At 38.6% G+C, this 26,800-nt stretch overlaps 2 protein-coding genes across 6 annotated transcripts in view; both read right to left on the reverse strand.

The window, feature by feature from the left end:
* LOC106935997 (pro-neuregulin-1, membrane-bound isoform-like) overlaps positions 1-19,811 on the reverse strand; it is a 28,883-nt gene extending 9,072 nt beyond the window's left edge. Inside the window, exons 1-7 of one of the 4 annotated variants that reach the window (XM_015016759.1) lie at positions 17,745-19,811; positions 16,705-17,508; positions 12,035-12,173; positions 8,005-8,072; positions 4,548-4,650; positions 2,862-3,015; positions 2,665-2,780 (exon numbers count right to left, since the gene is read on the reverse strand). In XM_015016759.1, coding sequence (XP_014872245.1) covers positions 2,665-2,780; positions 2,862-3,015; positions 4,548-4,650; positions 8,005-8,072; positions 12,035-12,173; positions 16,705-17,398 — 1,274 coding nt within the window. In that variant the 5' untranslated portion in view covers positions 17,399-17,508; positions 17,745-19,811. Of the gene's footprint in view, positions 1-2,664; positions 2,781-2,861; positions 3,016-4,547; positions 4,651-7,235; positions 7,295-8,004; positions 8,073-12,034; positions 12,174-16,704; positions 17,663-17,744 lie in introns of all 4 variants that reach the window. The other 3 variants (XM_015016760.1, XM_015016757.1, XM_015016758.1) reach the window with 3 other exon arrangements.
* A 688-nt stretch (positions 19,812-20,499) lies between these two features.
* Positions 20,500-26,800, reverse strand: part of slc38a9 (solute carrier family 38 member 9) — a 25,589-nt gene continuing 19,288 nt past the window's right edge. For both annotated transcript variants that reach the window (XM_015016761.1, XM_015016762.1), the window contains exons 13-15: positions 25,986-26,134; positions 25,346-25,435; positions 20,500-24,498 (exon numbers count right to left, since the gene is read on the reverse strand). In XM_015016761.1, the coding sequence (XP_014872247.1) occupies positions 24,333-24,498; positions 25,346-25,435; positions 25,986-26,134 (405 nt within the window). In that variant the 3' untranslated portion in view covers positions 20,500-24,332. The remainder of the gene's footprint in view (positions 24,499-25,345; positions 25,436-25,985; positions 26,135-26,800) is intronic.

Genomic DNA, 26,800 nt, shown 5'->3' on the forward strand with positions numbered 1-26,800 from the left:
CCGATCACCGATCATGCACTTTTTCACGAAAATCGGCCCGATTATGATCGGTGACCGATCGATCGGCACACCTCTAGTGTATACCATTAAAAGCTACATTATGTCTTATTTTTCTCAGGCTGCATTTTTTGGCCTCAGCCAACCATTGTTATAAAATAAAAAATTAAAGAAAAATAAATACATCCTATTGCCCAACTTTAAAAGACGTCCTATATTGGTGTAAGAACCAGCAGTTGACGGGTAGTTTAATAGGAAACATCAAATTCTGCATCAAATAATGGAAGTTGTTTCATCTGTAAATTCAATGTTAAGAGCTCAAAGTGAAGACATTCACACCATAATGAGTGCATGTCAACCTCTGAGGTTTGACCAATCACAGGGCATATTTCTCCTGTCCATCTTTTCCATTAAAATGAAATATGGACACGTTTCACTTCAGGACAATTTACATGTTAAATAATTGCATTAATTATGCTCAAATTTAATTGATTGAAAAACTAATTCCATACTTACTAACTGATGGGGAGATAATAAAAGAAGCAGTCCACACATGTTCATGAAATAGCTTCTCTACTGGAAACTGTACAATGAGCAGGGATTTCCAAATTCCATCATTAAAGTAAGATATGAAAATGATTAAATTAAACATATCTAAATGTACCTTTGATAAATGTTTTACATGGCGATATGAACCTCATTTCCCATTATTTGCAGATTAAGTGCTTCCTTTTGATTTAAAACTGATAGTTGTAGACGATTTTCCCCTAAAGTGTTCTTCATAGTTCTGTTTATTTGTCAAATTTAAGATTCATTTATTAGTTACCTGGAAGTTTAAGGCAACTCCTGTTGGAGTTTGGTGTCTTGGCACTTTGTTGAATTAGAACTTAAGTCAGTGGTGCCACTTGTGGCATTCAGACGGCCCCGGACGCCCTGTGTGGCACGTTGGCTATTCTCCGCCAATGACATCACAGAGTAAGACTCAGTATCAGACAGAACATTGTTGCTCCAGTACTCACTCCAGCTGCAGAGACAGGGAGGGAGTTATTTACATGGGGACCATATACTGCTACGTTTTCTGCCCACTGTCTGTTTAACTCATATCACATAGAAGGTGTTTAGACAGAATCTGATCTACTAAATTACCTAAAATATGTACGTTTCTTTCTATTTTGGTATTTATTCTCAATGCACAGGAGAAGCCACAAGGGGAATCGGAAAACAGGAACAGACTGTCAGATCAGAAAACAGCCCAAAATGAGACTGGTGAATGCATGGAGCTCATCAAGACTGCACCTCTGCAAAAACCACACTTGGATTTAGTTTTCATGTCAGGACACAAATCTCTGTGTAATCAGTAAAAGTACACCTGAGTCCATGTTCTCAGTGTCAGGTCAAAGGTCGGAGTGTTCCCAACCCGGATTTGTTCAGGACTTGAGAAAAGACTTCTCCTCTTTACACTCAGGAAACAGAATACATGTACAGTTATGTAAGGAAGTGTTAACATTTTAAATCACAATCTCTATACTGTTTTATTACTATTATCATTATTATTAAGTTGCTAGGGGCGCTGTTGAGCTGTTTGTGTTGCAACCCTTAAAATACCTGCATGAATAATGGATATGTGAAATATGGAGTGTTGAAGCCTCGAACTTCATTTTGGTAAAGAAAATTATAACATTTGAATTACAACAGGTCTTTTACAGTAGTTTAGCTGGTTGGGCAGCTAAATTAAAACAGTGGTGGGGAATAATGTGTACACTATGTGAGCTTCGTCACCATCTGAAGAGCCCGGAGGCAGACAGAACAAAGAGGAGCCCTCATGTTGGCACCTCTGGCTTCATTGCTCTGCAGGAGGACTGAGGGTTCCTCCACTCTGTGCTGAATCTCAGCTTTTTCCAGGACTTCACTGTTTTGTGCAGTGTAATGTTTGTCTAGAATCTGGCAGATAACTAGGATCTATTGAAATGTATGTATGATTGAACTGAAATGATTTCTTTGTAAAGTGCCGTGAGACGACATTTGTTGTGAATTGGCGCTACACAAATAAACTGAGTTGAATTGAATCGAAGAACCTGATTAAGCTGGCTCAACAGCAGCTATACTGCAGCCATGACTTTGCAACATTTTTTTGATTGAATGTTTGAACCCTGGGTTTTTGCCAAGATTCTTGTGTTCTGTCTTCTTGACTCTGCTGGTCATGTTGCCTTGATGCAGACAGAACAAAGAGGAGCCCTCATGTTGGCACCTCCTTTTCCAGGGAAGACACAGCTCAATTGTGCTTTTTGTCTTTATGTTAAGCACACAGTGTGTAATCCTGCATTGAATCCTCTCCTGGTACATCGCACTGGGAGGGGCCAGAAATTTGCACAGGACACTCTATGATGTGTTCTTTTGGATTGATGGATATATTGTCTCTGCTAGACATGATTGAAAACGTTTTTGTGGGTATATTGCTTTTTGTTGTTCTGATACTATTGTAGGTAAGTTCAAAAACATGCTATGGTAACACAAAGCAGTTGGGTTTGAAAAGGTTCACTGTCGGTATTTCATGGAGGTAAACTATTCTTTCACTTACGCCAACATTTTCAATCTAATTAATAACACATAAATTCCCATAAACAAATTCAAACCAAAGAGAGTGTCTAATGAAATGTCTGTTTTTACCTTTGGCTGGAGATGTTGGTGAGTGTGGTGGGCTGATTAGCAGTCGGATATTTGCTTGTGGGAAAAGTCGTTTCTGTCTCCTCAGTTACAAGCTGCCTCATGGAACCATTACATGGCTGGAAGTAGGCAGAACCAGGATGAGAATTTATTCTACAGATATAAGTTCTCGTACTTTTAATTTAAAACCGACAGCTTACATTGACAATCTTCAAATCCTGCAGAGGCACAGCAGCACAGGGACGTCCTGCAGCAGAGCTTTCCATACAGGTGCCAGCAGCGGGATTTGAATTGTTCTTTCTCTTCTTCTTCTGGCTCTGCCTCAGGCGTTCACGTAGTTTCTTCCTTTGCTTGCTGGTTGACGAGAAACAAAGGAGAGTCATAATACTTCCAGAAGGTGTTGCAAATATTCACAGGGAGTCAAAAGCGACACCTGCTCATAAGTTTTCTTTATCATGTCTATTTTGTTACAGAATCAACTCAGCAGTGTTTCAATCTCTGAACAGTTGCATAACAAATATTTTCCGTATTTGACTGGTGTATTTTCTTTAAATCACCGGAAAATTCTGGAACATTTTGACAGATTACAGCTTACACCCCTGACTGTACTTGGTGAAGACACATGGGACGCTTTCAACTTTAAGCACATTATTTCTGAATGTCACCTCTGACATGGACACTGAACTAAATGCATCTTGCTGATCAAGAGTTTACAGTGTGAAGACGGACAGGGAAGGTAGAATCTGACGTGCAAATGCTTCTTCTTTACAAGCATTTGCACAACTGACTGTAAACACAGAAGTAATCATTATTACAAAATATTACATACATTAAAAACCTCTAAACTGTAACACATATAAAGTCAAATGTTTTAGTTACGACTTTTATACGACTTGCACTTCCTTCGCCACCAATTAGAAAATATCAGTGGTTAAATAAAGGCTTATATCTGTATTGACATTTACTTTTTACATAGAGAACTGCAGTTGCAGTGAATATTGCAGTGAATGGTGCAGTGAATGATGCAGTGAATGCTGCAGTGTATGTTGCAGTGAATGATGCAGTGAATGATGCAATGAATGCTGCAGTGAATGGTGCAGTGAATGCTGCAGTGAATGCTGCAGTGAATGGTGCAGTGAATGGTGCAGTGAATGTTGCAGTGAATGTTGCAGTGAATGGTGCAGTGAATGCTGCAGTGAATGCTGCAGTGAATGCTGCAGTGAATGCTGCAGTGAATGTTGCAGTGTATGTTGCAGTGAATGATGCAGTGAATGTTGCAGTGAATGTTGCAGTGAATGATGCAGTGAATGTTGCAGTGAATGATGCAGTGAATGATGCAGTGAATGTTGCAGTGAAAGCTGCAGCAGGAAGGGGCACTCACACCATCACACACACTCAAAATACAGATCAGAAAGGCTCTACTTCATGTTGCATTAGCTTCACCCCAAAGTATAACTACCATTTAGGGTACAAATGAGTGTTTTCAGCATTCAATTGACCATGCACAAAGATACACAAAAACCATTACTTTTAGAATACATCCAAACTCATCTGAATTTTACGAATGATTCAATTTTATTTATTCTTGTATTCTTTTGATCAGCACAAGACAGGATCAAAATAACACCTCAACCTTCCCAAACAGATCTCTTCGCTTCAGGTCATCTCCTGAGAATCAACTAAAGCACCATCAGAAAGCATCAAAGCTTCAAGTTTAAGATCAGCACCAGTGAAACTCCCAGCATGTAATATTCAGGTTTAATTTAATTGATCAATATGCAGTCTGGCATGAGACACTGAGATTCGCCCCATTGGAGAGATTTGGGGATTTGGGTGTGAAAATTCAAAATATTTATGCTAAAAGAGAAAAAAATGGTAGAAATTACTTTGTTTTGCAGTAGGCAACCACGCACATGATTCCAACAACTAGGAGTGCTATGCAGATCCCTGTTATTGTTAAAATGCGCTTTTGATACAGTTCCTCGGCTTCTGAAAGAGAACAGAAAATTCTTTATGATATCAAAGTAACACTCAATCACAAACATCACTAAAAGCAAACCGAAAGAGAGCATTGTGCATGCAACACTGCATTATGCACAACACTGAGAAAAAGTTAGATGATCAAATCTCACCATTGATAAAGACACCAAACTATCCATTTGCATTGGTTTGCTCTGCTTTTTGCTCATCTTTATACAGTATTAGAAGAGCAGAGCAGACAGATAAAATAAATATGAACAGATGCACTAAATGGAAGCAGGTGTGTTAGAAAACACAAACACTGAAATGAAACTGGAGGGACAAACAATTCCTCCAATCTCCACAGAAGATGCAGCATTAGAAGATGTAGAATATGTAGAGCTGACATTATGGCAACACACACTTATACACATAAATATGAGAAGAAAATGTGCAGATGATAAATTTATCATTCAATTTCAACTTGGGCTCAAAAGAAATGGAAGAACATTGTAACCATCATAAACAATGCTTTAATAACATTGTAGTTTTGTAATGTTCACATGGTGTTCTGTGTTTTTGTTTGAACTTATCCATGCCACACCCCTCATTCCCGTTATTCCCCACACCTGTGTTGCTCCCTGATTGTTTCCCTTCTTAAGCCCTTCTCAGTCACTACCAAGTCGCCAGATTATCGAACGCTTTCAGCTAGTAGTTTTCCAGCACTCCTCTCTCGCTCTCATCGTCTCTACCACGCTTTGTTCCACGGATCTACCCCTTTTGCCTTGCCCTTGTCGGACTGTTGCTATTTGCCCTTCGGATCTTGACCCACGCCTGTCTCGCTGACTCTGCTCTCGCCCACTCCCACGGATTCTGCTCTCAGTCCCACTGTGCATGACCCCTGCTCGTCTGACTAAGTATTCGGATCTGGATTTGGCCCTTCTGCTGTTTCACCCAGTAGTGCGCTGCCCAGTATCAGCGCTTCCCCTCTCCAGGCGCTTCCTCCGGCGCCCTGCGTCAGCACAGCATCTGCTGTCTCCTCGTCCCTCAGCCGATCACCGCGGTACCGGACCGCCAAGCCAGTGCTGCAGCTGACGATCCTGTGTGTCCGGCTTTAGCTGCTTTTTAATAAATATCTGAGTATTCTGCTCTCTCCTGTGTCGTGGCTGAATTTCTGGGTCCCTCTAGTGAACCATTACAAGTTTTTGGCATATGCTGTTTTTTGAGGAAGACTTTTTAATAAGATTAATTTAAATTTATTGTTGGATACCAGAAAAGTTTCTAATGTCATTTGTTGATTTTCATATATTATTCTGAATTTGAATAAATATTTTAAGGCATGAGTTATCAAGGAGGTATCAGGGAAAATATCAAGTTTCATAGCAATTCTCTGTTCTTTAACTGCAATAATTGCATTGTGGGAGGGGGGGGGGGGGTTAACCAACCTAAAGAATAATCATTTTAAATCATTACAATTTCAACACTGGCCAAAATAATACTAACTATATGTTATTTCATAATGGAGCAACCCAAAGCAGAGCTGTTCTCTATAATTGTATCCTAACTAAAGCCTGGAACCTGACCTACTATAGGGTCATGTTGGCATGAGCAAAGTGAACCTCTGTGATGGAGCAAAATAAACACATGGAGAAAACTAATCAAATCCCATCTGATGAAAAACAATTTTTTGCTTTAAGAACAACATTATTATATGGTGAGGAAAAGTTGTGATCAACAAAAGGTTTCAGATTAGGCTAAGAAGATACTCATACACCTCAAACCTTCTGACCTCACAGCAGTTTGAAGGAATTCTGATTTATGAACATCCTACAGGCTTCATCTGTGCAGCTAGTTTACTGTACTGATGGTGTTTAGGATGAGGACTACCTACCTGTGCAGTACTTTACCAAAAACCCTGCAGTGTCTAACTTAACAAAGGAGACTGAAATTAACCAATGTAAATCTCCACTATGTTGCACTATAAAATATTATATGGGGTTTGAGTTCAGATGATAAAATCTGTTTGTTTGTTTTTTTCAAATGTTGGCATCTGACGCTGTCTTGACTGGCCTCATTAGTCTCTTAATGACCTGTCTACTGCAAGTAAGACACTGGCCACTCTGAAGTACTTTACAAAACCCTACTTAACCAAACCAATTTATCAGTACAAACCGAGGGTTGGGAAAGGCATCAGTGAATGAAAATATTGTGTGCAAATGTTAAGGTTAGTGATGGGTGGCAATGGTCAGAAATCCAGTGGGAGTGCATGTAGATGACAGGTCATGCACAGGCTGCATGTACTTCGCGCATGTGCCAATGTGCATGAAGCCTGATGTGGTTTCTGATGCTCATCTTTTCACTGTTTTGTTTCTCCAACTTTCAAAAAACAACAATGCAAATTCCATTCTATTTTATTGCAACTCTTCTAGATAACAGTAAAAGCATTCCTTCAAGTTAAAAGCTAAGAACCAATTCCAAATCATGGCAAGTTTTAGAGAAATTTGCTAGCATGCAAAAACATGTGACAACATTAATGATATGAAGGACAAATGTGAGTAATTGTTTGTGACGCATGCTTTAATATGGATGAAAGGATAGAAGAACAGGACACATACTGTAAAAGCTGGCCATCACATAGTTTTGGCAGCGATCACCAGTAAATTCACTTGGACACCTACGCATGGAAGACAAGAAACAAACAAGAACGAGAGGCTGTTAGTTACGAAAGATCTGTGTAAAACCCACAACAGTCATCACTGGTGTTAGGAGGACGGGTCCAACAAGACCAAAAAGTCTAGCTGTCACTTTTTTACATCTGAGAATCTGAGTTATGTGATTTTTCTCAGACGTTCCTGTGTGTTTTAGTTTGTCTGCAGTCATGCAGAGATTACATGACACACTGTTGGGGTTTGCATCACCAGCAAGTCAGTTTAACTTGTCTCTTTGCAACAGACTGAAATTTGCATGTACTTATGTGGCCACTGATTCCAGACTGTCACTAATATAATCCTATAGACTGGGAGTCACAGGGGAAGAATGTTAGTGCGAATGGAGACAACATTAAGTCATACACGTATCTCTGCCTCTTGGAAAACAACTCAGCCCTTCAACATGACGGGTTACAACACAGATGACATGTGATGAGATGTGAAGTACATGCAAAATTCAGTACAGTGCTCTGCAGAGGAGAGTGGGCAGAACTCTTAAGATGCTTCCCGGTTTGGCTGTGTCAGATTTTATTTTTTAAAAGATCATTGCATCACATGATTTTAGTTAGAGGTTACCAGGGAAATGTGGATTTCTCCATCATGTCTTGAAGAAAACATGACAGGGGTGAGACACCAGTAATGACATGTGGGACTGAAGACAGCTGTGTTCACATACGTTTTGGGTCTGAGACTTTCTTAAGCACAGCCTGTTCACATCGGTGCCCAGTGAATCCGGTCAAGCACCTGGGTGATGGATAGAAGGGAGAGGAGAAACACAACGGCTATGTGTTACACACAAACACACACTGATTGACAGCACAGTGAGCACCAATAAAAACACAGAGATCCAGGAGAATCGTCGTATGGTCAAACAAAAGTAGAATAATTTAAGAACTCAAGTTACAGAGCACTACTTTCACTGAGACCTGGCAGTTTTATTTTGGTGGCCATAATAGATCCTCTTCATATGTATTACTTTACTATCATGCTCTTGAAATTCATCAGACAAGTTTTTTATACTCAAAAAAATGACCTCACATTTCTGAGAACACAATAAACCCAAATAATTATTTTATTCATCCATCCATCCATCCATTTTCTGAACACCCTTGTCCCTCAGTGGGGTCGGGAGGGGTGCTGGTGCCTATCTCCAGCTAACGTTCCGGGCGAGAGGCGGGGTACATCCTGGACAGGTCGCCAGTCTGTCGCAGGGCAACACTTTATTCAATTAAGTTTAAAATAAAATAGATTTTATACATATCCAATAAAGATTGTAAAGATTATTAAGGTAAGTTTTTCTGAAGACATATATAACCAAATACCAAACAAGCATCTGATGAGCATGATGTTGTGAAGGCTGAAGTCAGTAAATGAAGTAGCAGCCAGTTCTGGTTGATTAAAACAGGTAAATGAGTCGGTACTCAGTCAGGGTGAATAACAGAAAGCTCAGGATAACTTCAAAGCTTTCAGTCTGTAGAACAATCCTCTGCTCACAACAAACAATAACACTAAATGCTTAGATTATAGCTGGACCTTTTCAGCTGGTCACCATTCTTTGTCTGAAGTTCATTTTGGGATGGATGAAAATGAATTAGAAGCAAGTGAAGCTGAGAAACCACTACCAGTGCAAAAAAAAGTGTCTCACACTGTAATATTTACCTGGACCAATACAGAATACATTACCTCAGGCATCATTTCAATAAGCTTTGCAATGTAAATCTTTATTTCCCACCGGTGTTGCATTGATTTGTGCCATGGTCTTGCAGAGATGATGGGAGAGTCCCAGTGCTGTGCATAGTTTGAACTCTGGACTCTGTGGTCGCCAATCCATGATGACTCATGATCACTGAAGCACTTTTAGACAGCTTGAGCCTGATGAATCCTGGCATTGCCGTCTTGGAATGTATCATGCCACCGGCAAAGAGGAAATTCACAGATGGACTAACCTGGTCTTCTGGACTCATCAGACCACCTGACCTTCCACTGCTCCAGAGTCCAGTCTGATGCTCCCCAGCAGATTAGACTCACTGATCTGTGGAAGCTGTTCAGTCCTGTTCCTTTTGAGGTCCCTTCACATTGTAGAGTGGAAATGCTCACTTTCACTTTTAAACACAAGTGAAAGTGTGTTTAAAAGTGACCCAAAGCAAAACTATTAGCTGTAATGCTACAATCTGCCACTGCAAACAGAGCAGAACCAACAGCTGATCATCCAGTGTCCTTTAAATCTCACAAGTACTTAATTCAGTAGAACCTCTTGCAGATAAAATGGCTGAACAACAGCTTTGCTTCTTAAAGCATTCGATTCATGTAGACTGCCTGCAGGAGGAGAGTGACAGAGTTCAACTGCATCAGCTCAGGGGAATTTTGCTGAGAATAGGCCACGCCCCTTTGATTCAGCAATCCCAGCTGTATGTTCAAAAAGAACACACTTTTAAAGTAATCTCTAAGGGAGGCCTGTGGTTACATGTTTATGCAGATCTATGATCTGAGAAAGGAATCGCAAATTCATCAAAGCAGGTAGTGTGTTTGGTCTCTAATAGACATCGTCTGTTTTTGCTTTTCTGTTTCGCCACACTTCAGATCATCAAACACATTTTAATAACAGACAAAAATAATGTGAATAAATGCAAAAATGCAGATTTCAAATGTTTATTTTCAAATGATGTATTAAGAAGTTATCCAAACCAACCTGGTCTTTTGTGAAAATGTAATTCCACTCTCATTAAATCATAACTGTGATTAAAGGCAAGATGAGATTTTTTTAGGGTAAATTTCTCCTCATCCATCATAAACAGTCCCTCCATCTTAAACACCTTCATAAGAGGGAAACATCAGGATGAACACAACACAGCACTTTAACTTTTTTGTTTGCTGATGTCCATGGATTATTTTATGAAATAATCATGGTCTCTAAACAGCCCCTGTATGTTTACCCATAATATTTAGCTGAAGCAGGAATTTCCTTTTCCTGAGTGTCTGAGTCAGATGAAAGAGTGACGGTATATCAGTGAGTAAAACACAGACCAATTTATATGCAATAAATTGTAACTTTTATCCTGACTGTTGTTATGCTACACAAACAAAGCACATCAGACACAAAGTATACTGGTGACACAATTCTTCAGAGAAAAGTATTGTCTGACAAAAACCTGAGTGGAAATTACTTCAACCATACTCATTCCACAGAGATTCCTGAGAACCAACGTGTGCCAGGCAGCCTGCACTTCTCATTGATTTGTCAATGACCACAGCAATAAGTCCTGCTGGCCTGGTGAGCTGAGCACCATTGATGTAGATTACTGCATTGGAGAGCGCCAACAAGTCGCCACAGCTAGTGGCACGTACCTGCAGGCGACATCATGTCCACAAAACCATACTGTTCCAATGCAAGAGTCTGCCACAGAAATGATCACAGCGCCTTTACTCCTTATCAGATTTCTATAAAATATGACTTAAATTAAAGAGAAGAAAATTGCATGTAAAAAAATTCAGTCAGTTGTGTCAAGATGCAAGAGAGGACTAAGCAAATTTCTTTTTTATATTAGACAGTTAATTTAATTTTACATACTGTTAATTGCTGCTGTAGGAGATATAGTTTGTTAAATACTTTATGATATTTTTTTTTTACCCTATTTCAAAAATGTTATTTTGCAATGATCGCCAAAGAAGGCAGTCCAGTTTTTGGCATTTATTCAACTTTCAGAAATTACAGCAGCTGCAGTGCACCATGGCAAAAGGAAAAAATGCTGAAAAACAGGTGAAGAACTCAAAACCACTTGTATTCTTCCTTTCTCTCACTGTCGGTTTGACTCCACCTACACATGGTTGCCATGGCAACTAACACTTTTTGTTTTATTACTACTTTTTCCAGAACTGTGAAATAAGATACCCTTGGATGTTGTTATCTAATTGTCATAGCATTGACAATTAATTGTAAAACATTGCATACTTTTTCAGATCCTTTGTATTACAGTCATTTTCCTGATCACCGATAATATTGACTCAGTGCAAAACAGTGCTGCACGTGACACACAGTAGTCACGTGATGTCCAGTCCAGTAACAGGCCTATCAACGGTGACCCACCAGCAGAAACAGAAATCAGTACGCCTGCATCAAACACAATGCTACCAGAATTTTTGCCTTCTAATTTCCTGATTTTGTCAGCTGCCTCCGTAGATCATCACAGACCACTTTTAAACCCCCAGAAAGGAGCCTGTCTGTAAGATCTCCAACTTGCTGCTCTCAGACAGCAATCCTCAAGACTTCCTTCTCTTGATTGGATAAATCACTGTTATTTATTATTATTTAAGTAATTAGTTAACATTCAAGATGAAGACTTTACACTGTGTTGTGTACAGTCGTTTCAGTGTTACTTACCTATTGTCATCACTCTTTAGCTTCATTAGGCTGTGTTCTAGTCTAGCCGGTGCTTTCTTTCATTTATTTATTGATTGATTGATCAATCAATTGATTTATCCGACTCATGGTCCACATAGACATTAATTTCTTTCTTCCACTCCGTTTTTAGAGTGATTGACAGAGACGATATTATGAATTACAAGACCAAACAAAATTAAAAGGAACAGTTGTACACATGGTAATGAAAGCCCTTTAACCCAGAGTACATAATGATAACCAGAGGTTAGAAGTTCTCCTCCAACAGTTCCAACACATTTGGTGACATAAGCAGAAGTCTGTCTCATACCTGCACAGAAACTTTGTACTGCCAGGCATGATTTCAAGTGTGAAGCATTCGCCTCCATTAACGCAGTAGTTCTTCTGCCTGTCACTGCAGCGCATGATGTGGCTGGAAGTCTTGGTTGGAGAGGAGGTGCTGGTGGTAGCTGCAGGATGACAACCAGGGTTATTGCTTGAAGGACAATAAATAAAATCAATTACAATCAATTTTTTAACTGCAAGTAATAAATAAATACATAATGTACAAAAAGAATTAAAAACATGGACACATTTCTTTTACTGCCTGCCTTTATTGAAAGACTGTGTAGAAACTTTAGGATTTTACTTAAAGTATATCTTACTAAGCTTACTTTATATGCATGTTAAACTTTGCATTACCTTTTATATGCATATTAAACTTTACATTACCTTTTATATGCATGTTAAACTTTACATTACCTTTTATATGCATGTTAAACTTTACATTACCTTTTATATGCATATTAAACTTTACATTACCTCAAGGTAAATATTTTTTTCTGCATGTATGTTACTAAAGCGCTCTATTACACCACAGACTCAGCAGAATCCTCAGCTTGGCATAACTTAATTTTTCAAGAATGTTATCTTGGTCCTGAAAAAAAAAACATTTTTTTGACAGTCTGTCCTTCCAGTCCATCAGTGTTTCAACACAACAAAGATTGAACAGAGGGAAAAGTAGTTGCCTCACAATCTGAAAGTTGTGGGTTTGATTCCAGCTTCCACATGCTGCTGTGCACCTGGGCAAGGATATTAATCTAAAGTTTTGTGCCAATCTGTATATTGGAAAGTGACGTCGGTAACATGTTACTTAGTAACCCGCAATTCTAATCTCATCCCTTTTTTCATTAACAAGTAATCTAATGTGTTACTATTTCTAATCCAGTAATCAGATTAAAGTTACTCATAGCTGTGATGGGTATGGCAGGCTAGAGGCAGGGTGCACTGTGGGTAAGCACCTAAGTTCCCCACTGCTACTGAAAAATGACAAGCAAACCCCCAACACTGAATATTAAAAAAGTAATAATAATAATTAGCATTTCAGCACCAGCTGCTACTGTGCTTCAGTCACTACTGCACTGACTGCAGGGTCTGTCTGCCCACAAATTCTGAAAACAACAGTGAGCCAGAGAATAAATCACTGGAGACAAGTCTCCTTGAAACATGCAATATTTTATTTGCAATTTGTCCTCGGCGACGCTCCAAGCTCATGCTTTTAACCGGAGGCTGCCCATTCCCCATAGCAATCACAAATGGTTAAGGTGTCTTTGACCTTGCTCCATACTTGACTGCAATCCTTTGCAGCTGTTGTTTTACTCATTGGCAAATTGATTTAGAGTAGAAGAGGGTTTTAGTTTTTAATGTGGATCAAACTCCTCTCACACATGCACAACTCTCTAGTTCCAATTATAGCAAAATACAGACAAAAATTGTTAAATACACAGACATGAAAAACAATCAAAGCTGTCTTAAAATTAATCATAAAACCAGATTATAAGGTTGTCTGAGTCCATTGGTCAGTCTTCAGATGACGTTACGTTTTGCTTAGACAGCCTTGCAGACAGTTTCTTTTCTAACATGGCGCCATTGGTTGCTTTGCTATGGGTTCCTGCTTTTGCCAACTTTTGTAGCTTAGAACCTCACATCCCTTTAGCTTAACCACTCTTGAGTCATCTCTGATTTCTTTATGTTGCTTTTCAGAAACCAGACCTTTGGTAAGCCCTTAAAGTGGTTAGCTTTAGATCTTCAGGCTTTCTGGACGTCTTTCAATTTTACAGAAATGTTTGCTTGTTTGTTAAGCCACATAACTTTGAGCCATAACTAAACACAAGAGTTGTTTTATAATTAGTGGAACAGAACTTCAATCGGTCTTCCATGGTTAAATTAAGTGTCTAAATTAATATTATAAAATTGTAGGCTATGACAATCAAGCCCAATGTCATTTTTTTAATAGTCCCAGATCAAATTTCGAAAAAAAAAAAATATTTGTGGCATGTTCCCTTCCTGTCAAACCGATACGTTTTCACCTTAATTGAGTCATAAAGAAAATACCTCTGCCATCATCAGTGGAGATGATCTAACACACTCACAGGCCAATAAATCAGAAAGTGAGGTGATCACAACAGAAGCATCATGGTGGCGAGCCACAGGCAGACAGACAGTATTACTGTGCTGGTTTTTCTGGCGGCAGCATCAATTAGCTTCCAGCAGGCTCTGACCTTGAAATGGAGCACAGGCAGAAAACAGGAAGTGTCTCCATATCAGAGCCCAGGGTTTCAGTTAGTGTCATGCATCATTTATTGATTTTTACTTATTCATAAGACTGGAACTATTCATCCACACATTTCAGGGAGTTGCACGTTGCTTACAGTTGTGCAGGACCTTTTCAGCTCCCACATCTTCAGTGCAGATAGAATAAGATTTGTGATGCCTTTAGTTTTAGAGTGGAGCTACCAAGCACACACACACACACACACACACACACATATATATCAAACATTTCTGTATATAATTATAGATAAAATTATAGTTGGCATAATTCTTATTACAAGATAATTGTTCAAATTGATAATGTTTGTAGTTTCTAGGTATGCATGACAAATTTAATCTGCATGAGCAAATTTTAAAACATTGGAAGCAATGCAGAGCATCTCTGCTTGATTTGGAGTCATTTGTGCAGGAAACACCTCATGTTGACAATGCAGTGCTGGAGCAAAAGGCAAATGGAACCAGCAAGATTTCACTTCTTATCTAGCATTAAACATACTGATTACAACATATCGTATTTAGAGAAAATGATCACTGTCACCATATTATTAGTTACCTTATCAAAACATTGCATAGTCATACACATTACATTATTAGCAGGTTTACTTTCTATCACTGCTAAATACTGCTTTCTTTAAAAATGAAAGCTTATTGTTGCTGCAGTTTTTTCAAGAGCTCAGATATTTATGTCAGCATCAGAACAAAGAACAACTTGAATGTGGATAAGGAAATATATCAAATTAAGATTAGAGATAGTTTGAGATGAAATATGGAAAAGACAAATATATCAGTCAAAACTATACTAAATGGATGTCCCCACTGATGTGTCTACAGTGTATGAAGAAGACAGATCAATCAGGAATACTGTGGAGCAGCACACCATATCGTGGTCTTTATTCACTGCCAGCGTTTTTACTGTTCAATCTCTGGCTTTTGAAATGTTGATAGTTATGTCCCATTTTTGGAAAAAAAAATTTTGTCTCATTCATCTTTCTGATGAATATCTAGAAAAATACACAAGGGCTTTATAAAGACAGCTCAGCTAATGGAACCCAGCTAACACTAAGCTCTGATGAGCATAAAAAAACAAGAAACTTATTGGAATTTTAATCACATTTCCTTTCAAATAAGCTCTCCTACATTTCTCAAACTAATGTGAAATATTATAGAAAATCAATAAAAAGTTAAAGTGCTTTCACACACTGATTATTCTCATGGTTCTTCTGTGAGTTCTGTTCATAGCTGTAAATCAACTGGAAAGTGTGCTGAAGTTGATATTTTAATTGGAAAGTAAGAGGTTTTCACCAGAGACCAGCACAGCTGAGACACAAACCTTACTGAAAAACGCCCTTTTTTACATTACTGATGGTTTGTGTTTTGGATGTTTGCTGAATTTATTAGAATTACAAACTGAAAACAGTGTCTTTATCTATTTTATTAATTCAAACATAAAAAAGAATGTTGGATAGATATTGTACAGTACCATGTAGAATATGGTGCTAGGTCAGGGTTCCTTTATGTATTTTTCTGCTTTTAATATTTAACACATGATGCAGCTATCTTGGATTTTGAGGTCGAGGTCGAGAAACCTCTGACTTTCCAAGCCAAATTTGTGATAAGAGAAAGTCTTTAGCTAATTTTTTGACTTGGAGAAGAAAGGATGTGAAGAAATGTCTCTTCCCTTCATAAAGTCTGCTTCAGCTTCTCCTGTGCTGATTGAGTTCAGAAATGAAACGCACAATTCTTTCCTTTGAGTTCTGGAGATCCTGACCAGCTCTGTAGATACTTCCATCTCATTTCTCTGAACTCAAAAGCTTCCAAAGAAAGAAACTGAGCTAGTGTGATCCTAATATTGCATAGTATTTTGATAACATTTGCTTCCAGAAATTGACCTGAATCACTGGTGGAATAAAAGCTGGGAACAGAAATTGGAACAAGTTCATTTGTTGCTTCCAACACGCCTACCTGTATAGCAACAGTTGGCAAAGTAGGCAATTGCTACACTCTGCATGTCACAGCATGTTATCATTCAAAGGAAATTCTTTAAACAGCTGACAGAACACATCCACAGAACAGAGCTGTGTTTGAAAGAGTCCTCTTTGGTCTGGACCAGGAGCCACAGACCCCAGGTCCAGACCAAATTCAGCAATCCTCCAATCATCAACCTGCCATTTAAAAAGAAAATCAGGTGTTCCGAGAACAAATACAAGGATTAAAACTTTTTAAAAGAGTGCTGTGCTTAGACTGCTGTAAATTAAATTACTTTTTCACGTTATGCTGTCACCAAGCACCATGAATACATTCCTAAACCTTAGTTTTAAAAGCCTATTCTTAAACAGAAAACAAGAAGAGAAGGAGAGAACCTGTTGACGAGAATGTTGGGATACTTACATATAGTTTGAAAGAGTTTGTCTAAGTCCTGGGTTGTCTGTGGGTTGGAGTTTTGCTTTGGAACAGTAGAACGTTCAGCATTGTACTTCAGGGTCACAGAAGGATATGTCACTTGTGGAGATTGAGGCACAAATGGCCCGACTGTAGATTTCTCTTTCCCAAAAACGTCCGGGTGTCCAGATGTAATGGCAATGGTAGTGGTCAGGGAGACGGTAGAGGGAGCAGAATGAGGAATAGAGACTGTGATTCCAAGAGTGGGGTTAACCGATATAATGATGGGATCCTGGCCAATGGGTTTAGGATCTAAGTGGGTGGGTGGTTCATATTCAAAGATCTTATCCACAAAGACCCATTTGAGTCCAGCAGTGCAAAGAGCTAAACTAAGAAGGCAAGCCAGGATGGGCAGAATGCAGATTTTTTCAGAGTGGAGGCAACGGTTAATCTGTTCCATCTCTATGCACACACAGCAGGTCGCAGGCAAAGGCACAATTCCCAAAGCACCCTCACGCTCCCCATCACCTCGGCCTTCCTCTGTAATTCCCTTTACACCCTCATCCCCACTCTCACCAGCTGCCTCCGTCTCCTCTGGTTTCTCCTCTGGGACTGGCCCAGTATCAGGAGGCGGGCCAGTGGGGGAGGCCGTTTCAGGAGATGGAGCTGGTCCTGCAGAGTAGTCCTCCATTCCCTCAGTCATCCTTTTAAACTGCTGGAGGAAGAGTCTCTGAATGCTTCAACCATTAAAACAGGGCATCACACAAGTGTGGTCTGCCACGACAGTCTATGAGAAGGCTTCCCAACATGAGGCTGTAGAGTCAGAGGACGAAAAAGCAAAATGCCCTTCAGAGACTGAAAGCTTGACAGTGGTCCACGAGGTGGCAGGACGACCTGCATCCAAGGAAAGACAGCTTTTTACACATGCTTTAAACACAGTCAGGGAGTTGTACTGCAGTCAATTTATCTGCAGGCGAAATACATACACGTATATTAATGCTGTATCTGGTTGAGTCGTGAGCGACGGTAGAAAAGTAGTTGTGACTCACCTGAACACTTTGGCAGGGGAAGGAGAAGGGGCGGTGTCGACGTGATGGGCCGGCTGCAGTAACTGGATCGTCAAGGACAGGCTGGCCGGGCACTGCAGTGGCAGGACGGACATGCTGCCTTGTCTAAAGTGCTCCAAGCAGCTGAAAGGCTGAATCATCAGGGAGCGGCAGGTGTCCTTCCTCTTAGTGCAGCCAAAGAAACAGATGAGTAAGGAGAAAAGGGAAAGAAAGCAAATCCTAGAGAGGGAGGGGGGCTGCAGTAGCACAGTGGGTCAGAGGAGGATGGATACTCCCCTTCTCCTTCTTTCCTCTCTCACTCCTCCTCTCGCTGTCGTTTCTCTCCAACTGGAGTGCACAGCAGCCTCTGGCCTCCTCCCTCTCTGCCTCACTTCCTCTGTCTTTGCAGGCTGCTCCCAATCCAAGCACAAAGCATCCAGCTAAGCAAGTTCCTACATGATCCAATTAGAGTGCATGTCAGCGAATCACAGACAGCCGAACTGCTGTAGCCACCCCTCCCAGCACCACTCCCCAATGACTCTACTGCAAGGCTGGGGAACGAACAGCCAAGCACACATAGGAAACACATGGAGAAATGAATGGCATAAAAGTTTAGTTAATATATTATTGCATCTGAAATATATTGAAGTGAAAAAAAATATTCAAGATCTTAACATATTTAATGTACACAATCTTTAGAGAACAATTTTCCAGGTCTTATTTTTAAAGCATTTAATATTCAAACATCAGAACTTTCTGTGACTGGAAACTGTAATCACTGGTTGATCATTGCATACAGTTTTATCTCAGCAGTCTACTAGCTGCTAATGGGTCAGAAACTAAAACAAACAAATAACTTCATAGGAAATAAATTATTGATGCTCATCAACATACAACTTTAGAACATTTCCCACAGTTACCACGGGAAACAGTTGGATAAATGTTTCAGGAAATGGTTCCTAATGTTACCCATGTGTTCACTGTTCTCAAAAAAATAAGCTGCAAGAGTGGTATAAAGCCACCAGATCCTCATTAAGCCAATTAATGCCCAAGCCCCACCCCGCACTAGCACTGCAGACTTATAAATAGGATAAAAGAAAAATCCAAGGTGGAATTTGGGAGGGGGAGAAGACTTCAACAAGATGAGGAGCATCTAAAAGGTCAGTTTATCATCATACTGAGCACTGACACTCCTGTGACCCTATCCCATCCTCAGACAGAGTTAATACCAGTAATGGTATCTGTGGGGGAGCACTTCCTGTCAGGCCTCTGAATTAGTGACCTGAATATTGATTAACTTCTCAGGATACATAATCTGACACAGGAAGTTCAGAATAATAAATATCTGTGGGGTTTAGGTCTATTACTATCACAGTGTTGTTTAGTCTCTTTAGACCATAAGACAATAAGACCTAAGCTTGCAAATGTTTCATTAGATAAATTATCAACTACATATAGCATGATAAGAATTAGAAAGGATACTTTTAATAGGCAAGTATGAATGTGTTATTTTCATGGTCTTGGTTTGAATATTTGCATTTACAAAAGAAAACTCATAACTCATTCTCACAATAAAACAAAGAAAACATTTTTTGTTGTAGCATAAGAATTTGATAAAGTCACAGTAAATTAAAAGGAGTGTCAGACTTCCATCAGGGACTCCTTGTCCCTGTTGGCACTTACTGGTCAAAACTGGAGTAACACTTTTGTTAAGCGATTTCTGCATTAAAGCTTTTCCAAGAACTTAATGCCAAAATTAAGACACTTAGTGAAGGAGATTTTAAAAAGCCTATTAAATTATTATCTGAATTGTTTACAGATTACAGAGGGGCTCATCTATTAACTGCCACAAAAAGCTCTAAAAACTTCAGGTAACGTCTTCCTTTCTACTGAACATAATTTTAGTTTGAAAAGCCCCATCAATCTCACTGATGTTCAAATCTCTGCCGCTGGTCAATCAGCTTGTCTTAGATTCAGATTAATATAAAGGACACTTTTTACAGTGGCTGCTTCACATCTATAGAACAGTTTATCCCTCTAATCAAAAAAGAAAATAAATCCAATCTTAAAGCCCCTGAATATTGTATTCTAGCTTATTTTTTCCCATTTGGTTCTTGGGAAGCAAGGTAATAGAATCTAAAGTCCAATAAATTGAAACTGCAAAGGATAAAATCAACAAGAAGTTTAATAAAAGTTACCAAACATACAGATCTCACATCTTCACACAAGTATTCCCTTTGTCTATCACTACTGGGACAATGCTGTGTACAGACATCATCTTAACATGTCAAATACCGGTCAGTCGTTTGGTTACAGCTTTAAATACTACTGAAGTTCTTTCAGAAATGTCAACACACCATACCTTTTGTAAGAACAAAGTTTTCAGAAACATAAAGTTCATAATATATTTAACTTGAATTAAACTTAACAGCAAACATCTTGGACTTAAACCCACAGAGGAGGAAAAGCAACTCTACTCTTCGTTCAGACTGCTCCAAATGTTATTGTCTGATTAAAACCAATGCCTGAGAGCAGTGTCTAACTGCTGACTGCTGCTGTGTTTTCACTGCTGAGCAGCCATTTTAAGAGCTCTGCCATAGAAATCAGCTGCAACCCAAAAAGTGAGACCAGGCTGTTAAACTGAAGAATGGAGAAAAACTGCTCTACAAAGACAGCAAACCACAGTACTTCATGAAGCTGAAGTTTCACTTTGGTCAGCATTAACAACAATCATACATTGCTTGATAAAATACTTTTACATAAATAGAATTTTTACATTTTATGGTTGGAAAAAATCCAACAGTTTATCAAGAAATACAAAATATAAAATCTTCAGGGAAAGACATGAGGAAAATCAGAAAGGAAAGATCAGCAAATAAATTACCACAATTTCCAGAATTAAATCATTAACAGTCAAGCAAGTGAACCATTCATATTTCTTAAAATTAATATCTGATACTAAAAATAATCAAAGAATCCTGTTCTCAGTTTTTGACAGACTAACCAAACCAGCCCTCCCCAGTATCCACCAGTAACTCCACAATTACATAGTGTGGAGATTTTGCAACCTACTTCAGAGGAAACATAAACAATATAAGATATAATTTATTTCAATGGCAGCATAAAAATATTACCTCCAAGTCATTGTTAAATGGTGGGGAAACACTGGAGAATGGTTGATGAACTGGCAAGCAGAATTATTTCTTACTTAAAACAGAAAAATATCCTTTAGACCCTATAAGCCATATATTTTTCAAAATTATGCTTTTAATATTAACTATTCTTTTCATATGGAGCGGGGCAGCGGGCTTCACAACTGTCTTTAAGACTGCTGTTGTGAAGCCTCATGGGAAGAGAACAAACCTTAATGTCTCTATTCTAATCTGCTGTGTTTTTAGCAAAATGTGGAGAAGCTTTTCCTTAATCAGCTAAACTAGCAGCATCCCAGTTTTGCATTTACAGTTTTACACAAGCAATCTGTGTAAAACTGTAGTTTACACTATGGTGTCCCCCAAGGCTCAGCACTGAGTCCCAATATTTTGAATCCTTATATGCCACCCACCAACTGTTGGCATACATTATTAGGAGACATGGCATTAACTTTCATAGTTATGCTGAATACACACAGCTCCATTTATTAGTGCGTCCTGATGAGCCCACATCCAGGCACTTTGAAGCTGTTTTTTTTTTTTTTTTTTTACATATTAAATTATGAGAATTTCCTTCATCTAAATTAGGAAAAAATTGAAAAACATATTTGATTCAAACTATGGTTTCTGAAACCATATCAAGAATGTCACTAGAAACATATTTTTATCTTCTGAGGAACATTGCAAGACCGTAACTATTTTTCTAATAGTCCAATACAGAAACTTTGATTCACACTTTTACAGCCAGTACAATCAATTTTAGTAATACTCTGCTTATTAACCTTGCTGAAAAAAATCATAGCTCTATTACAGCCAATTCAGAAGCTGAGCTCACATCATGGCAACTTTAAAGTTTGTATTTAAAGTTGGTGTGCATTTTAGAATTGATTTTAAGTTGTTCTTAGTGGCATTTAAAACTTAATAATGGCCGTAATGTTATAGCCCACCCCATTTATGAGAACTGCTTCTGTCTTCTGAAATGGTTCTCACTGGTACCTACAGTGAGAACTAAATCACAAGGTGAGGCATCGTTATGACCGTCTACTGTGGGACAAGCCTGAAGGTCAGAGGCCACCTGAGAGCTTGGACATCTTGAAGAGCATGCTAAAGACATCTATTCAGTTTGGTGGTTTTGGTTTATACCCATTTGTCACTTCTTAAAGTTAATTATTTTTAATTATTGCTAGTACATTACAAGTATCTATATGTTCTTTGTCGTTTCTACACAAGTTAACATTTTTGCAGTTATTGTAACGTTTTTGTCTATATTGGTATTTTTTCAAATCAAACAGTTTACCATTTAGTTTATGATTATTTTATGTCTTTATACATTTTCTTTTCCTGGTTCTGGGACACTTCATATAAAGCAAGGAAAGATGGATAGATTTACTGGGAAATTTTTGATAATGTGAGAATGAAACAAATGTTAATTTAAAGCAAGTTCCAAACACACAGCCAAGGAAACGCTTAAATCATTTCTGAGATGGAAAGTAAAACTGTTGAGATGGCTCAGTCACCTGTCCTAAATGAAAATATATGGAATGAGCTGAATGTGCAATTAAAAGAACCCTGAAAACCTTTAAGATTTGGAGACATTTTGTCTGAGACAATAGGCTCTATTCCATGTTTCATTCTATGTTTTCAGTCATACATTCACTGGTGGATTGATTTGCTTTGATTGTGTTGGTGGATTACTTGGGTGTGGGTTGTTGCTGATGGTGATCTGGTGTTAAGTTTTACTTGGTGTCCCCATTAGAAACATTTAAGCTGAGAAAAATGTTGACATGTTTAATACTAATGTTACCAGCCTCATTTTAATGCAGGCCAACCTTTGTTTATTTGACTTTGCTTATGGTGACATTGGAATGAGATTTGTTATGCGTCAGCTGATTCTGACTATCACCAAACTTTTTCAAGAGCGATCTTCATACAGCAAAGTGCCACACAAAGCGGCGCTATACAGAGATTAAAAACAGACAGATGGACATGAAGGCACAAGAGACTCCCACATTAGAAAATGTCAAACTAATCAGAGATATAATAAAGATAAAGACTCAAGGGAATATGGACCTATGGGGAGGCAGTTGTGTAGATTACTTATTGCTTAACTGGAGAAACTGCACCTGCTATTTCCACAACTTTTTGCAAGTGGTTCTTGGCTCTTGGACAATTCTTCTAGTTATTGTTTTGACTCCTCTTTCAGAAATCTTACAAGGGCCGCCTGGCTGGTTTATAGTGAAGTCATGTTTGTTCCACATTCGGATAATAGATCCAACAGCGCTCACTAGGAAGTTTAAGAAGTTTAAAAATGCACCTCTGGGGTGCTGAGATGGTGCAGAAGTTCAGCACAACCCACATATGAAGGCCTTAGCCCTCAACGCGGATGTCACAGGTTCAATTGCCGGCCTGGCGACCTTTGCTGCATGTCACCCCCCCTTCTCTAATTACCCACTTTCCTGTCAAATAAAGGCCACTAGAGCCTTTATATTTGGGGGGTGGGAGGGAAAGCAGCTGTAGCCACTGACTGTTTAGGAACAGTAAGCTTTTCGTTGTGTGGTGGAGCAGTTAGTATCATTGCTGCCTTGCAGCAAGAAGGGCGTGGGTTCGATTCCCGGCATGAACTCTTCATGTTCTCCCTGTCCATGCGTAGGCTCTCTCGAGGTACTCTGGCTTCCTCCCACAGTCCAAAATCATGATGTTTAGGTTGACTGGTCTCTAAATTCTCATGAGGTATGAATGTGTGCATGATCGTTTGACCTGTGCTGGACTGGTGACCTGTTCAAAATGACCCCACCTCTCGCCCGTTGACCGCTGGAGATAGACGCCAGAAGGATAAGCGCATTGGAAAATGGACAGATAAGTGATTTTATTTATGTTTTTATTTTTTTGTGAAGGTGTCTTTGCATTTACCACTCATGCAACTTTTTAAAGGCTACCAGTTAATCATCTGATATAGATTTGTACACAGCAGCAGAAATCTTTCCTAGATATTCACAGATTTGAGCTACTTTCTTGGCCTTCTACATCTCTCTGTGAAAGAGACATCTGTAGAAGAGAGATGTAGAAGATGCTTTTCTTCACATGTCCCCTGTTTCAATCCATTTGTTTACTCATAACAGACTTTGTAGACTAATTTGTTTGATTTCTTCTTATGTGTGGATTACTTGGGTCATTCCTAAACTCTGCCAATGGCCATTTTAGAAATATTTATACTGAGAAAATATTGACGTGTTCAAAACTTTTTTTACTCAATGTAAGTTCAAACAACTGATGGTTCTAAATTTATTTGAATATGAAGAATATAATGAAATAAATATGTATGTAAATGCTTGCATATGTTTGGAGCTTGTTGTGCAGATATTTAAAGCACACCAAAGTTAGGTGGTAGCGGCTAAACCTTCCATTAGATCTTCTCATCTTTAAATTATTGCCTAGTTGTTTCCTACATAAAAAACTGAGCTATCAGGTTGGCCACACCCAGAACGATGAGGAAACTGTGGAAAAAGGCTGACTGCCAGGTCAGTCTCCCCTGCTCCCTCTGAGAGAACATGTGGACTAAAGCCGGAAGTAGAAACACTAAGGCCAGTCCACATATTGCTCCAGAAAATCTGCAGAGAGAAATAGATGTATGATCAGTGAATGAGAAAACACATATGGGCCACAGAGGAAAATTGACTGTATTGTAATAATTCAAGAAAACAGAACAAGACTTTGGGTGTCTTTCCCTTTTTGGAGAGAGAACAGACTGCTACTCAGTAGGTTCAGGTTTCTATTTTTATACTAGAAAATGGTGTGTGGGGGGGTTGAGGGGTTTCCTTCCACTTCACAATCTTTCTGTTGGATCATTACATATCCCACTGAAATATATTGATGTTTGGGGTTGTAACATGCACAGATTTAATGTTGTCAGAAGGTGTATAAGTGCTTTCCAAATTACTGTAGACCCTTCACTTTTAAAGATTCAGGTTACCTTGCACATTCCCAAAATACCTGAAACTTGAAAAGGATTATCTTTAATGCATGTTTATATAAAATAGCTTTAGAGATTTTCTGTAACTGTAAAGTTTTGGACTGACAAACTAGTTGGCAGAGGCTGGCTTTAAACCAAACATACTATAGGACTGGACAATCAAATTCATTCTGCTACAATGATACAATTACTGGTCCAATCTCTGTACATTTGTTCTTCTTAAAATGCCATTTATTTAAATTAAGAATTAGAATTAATTCAACCTCTGTTAGGACACTAGATGGCTCTCTGAAGCAAAGTACCAGGATGAGTAAAACCAGTGTGCTACTTGTTAATAGAAGAATATTTCTGCAATAAAGATAATCATTCCATAACAGTAGTTGAAGAATTAATAGCTTTAAACAAGTTTATTGAAGAAGCATCTCCAAGCTAACATTACTGGATATTTCTTTCATAAACAGTTAATAACATAACTCTATACATACCGTATTATAGATCCAATGTTGGGATAAAACATGGACATTAGAACTCCAGCTCCAACAATGAGAATATTCAGCACAAGAATGTGAATGAAACTGAGTAGAGACAATGGGACAGACAGCATTCAATTAGCCTGAACGTTGTTCAAGAGTTTCCAAGAAAAGATCAAGTTCTGATGCCTGGGTGATCCAGTAAGACTTGAAATGGGTAAACTGCTGTGTCATGAACCTGACCAGGCAAGTTCAACACCTACAGTAACAGAAGGAAAAACTGATCTGATGCTCCATTGTACTGGTTCAGATTACCAGATCAGTCACTGTACCAAGCACTCAGTGAAATGCATTAATAATGGAATATCATCAAACAGATTGAACAGCTATTTAAATTGAACATTTCTGACACAGGAAATTAATGTTGACAAAGCTCAAAAGATGCAATCTGAAAACAAGTCATGGTTGGTAAACAAAAAAACTAGAATTTAAAGTTAATTAGATTTGAGTTAATCAGTCATATCTAATAAAATGTATTATATTGCTTTGAAAGTAAACAAAACTGATATTGACCCTAAATTCTAATGGCTATAAATGAAAAAAAAAAGACTAAATCTCCAAATATGAACTTTAAATAAAATTAGTATTCTCCTACCCGGGATAATGATTTCCAAACAGCTGACCCATAATTTGAACTCGTACCAAATAACCCAGCAGAGGATAGACGGTAATCATTTGGAACAGCAGGCACACTCGAGCCACAAACACCATCACATCACTGCTGGGGAAGTTATCTAAAAAGTTCTGAAAAAAAGGAAGAGCACAGTTGCAACTACAAGCAGAGAGTATTAAACAATTAAAAACTAGTACAATACCAACCTTCATTATTGCTCAAAAACATATTACTTTCTAATCACTAGGCTTCATTTATATAGCTGAGATAAATCATTCTCACCTCCATGTCCAATTGAAAACTCCTAATGACATAAACTGCAAAAAAGCTAACTGTAGGCAGAAAATTAACAGTCATATATATGCAGTACCTTGCTAACGACTAGGAGGCGCCCACTGACCACCAGTAGTTGAAGACCACAATTTGAGGAAGACTGGCTTAGATGATTTATAATCCTTTTAGATTTAGACTTAAAATTTACATTCAACAATAACCTTGTTTTGGACAGGAAATGAAAATGGCATCTCTCAAAATAAAATAGAAATCCAAATTAATATCAATCAAAAGATTAACCTATTCCTACTTTTATTTAAAGGTTGGGTCTTCGTTCTCATAGTGTCCAGGTAATCAATGTCTTATTCATTTCATATTTATTTCATTTTCATTGTACCTCATTTGAAATATCTTGTATACCTCATTTATAAGAAATTAGTTAAAGTAGCGGTTCTCAACGTGGGCGGTACCGCCCCCCAGGGGGCGTTCAGAGTACGGCAGTGGGTGCTGGCGGACATTTTTAC

This window comes from Poecilia latipinna, unplaced genomic scaffold (assembly GCF_001443285.1).
Source record: "Poecilia latipinna isolate Pla-1442-1.1 unplaced genomic scaffold, P_latipinna-1.0 Scaffold2059, whole genome shotgun sequence".
NCBI lineage: Eukaryota > Metazoa > Chordata > Actinopteri > Cyprinodontiformes > Poeciliidae > Poecilia > Poecilia latipinna.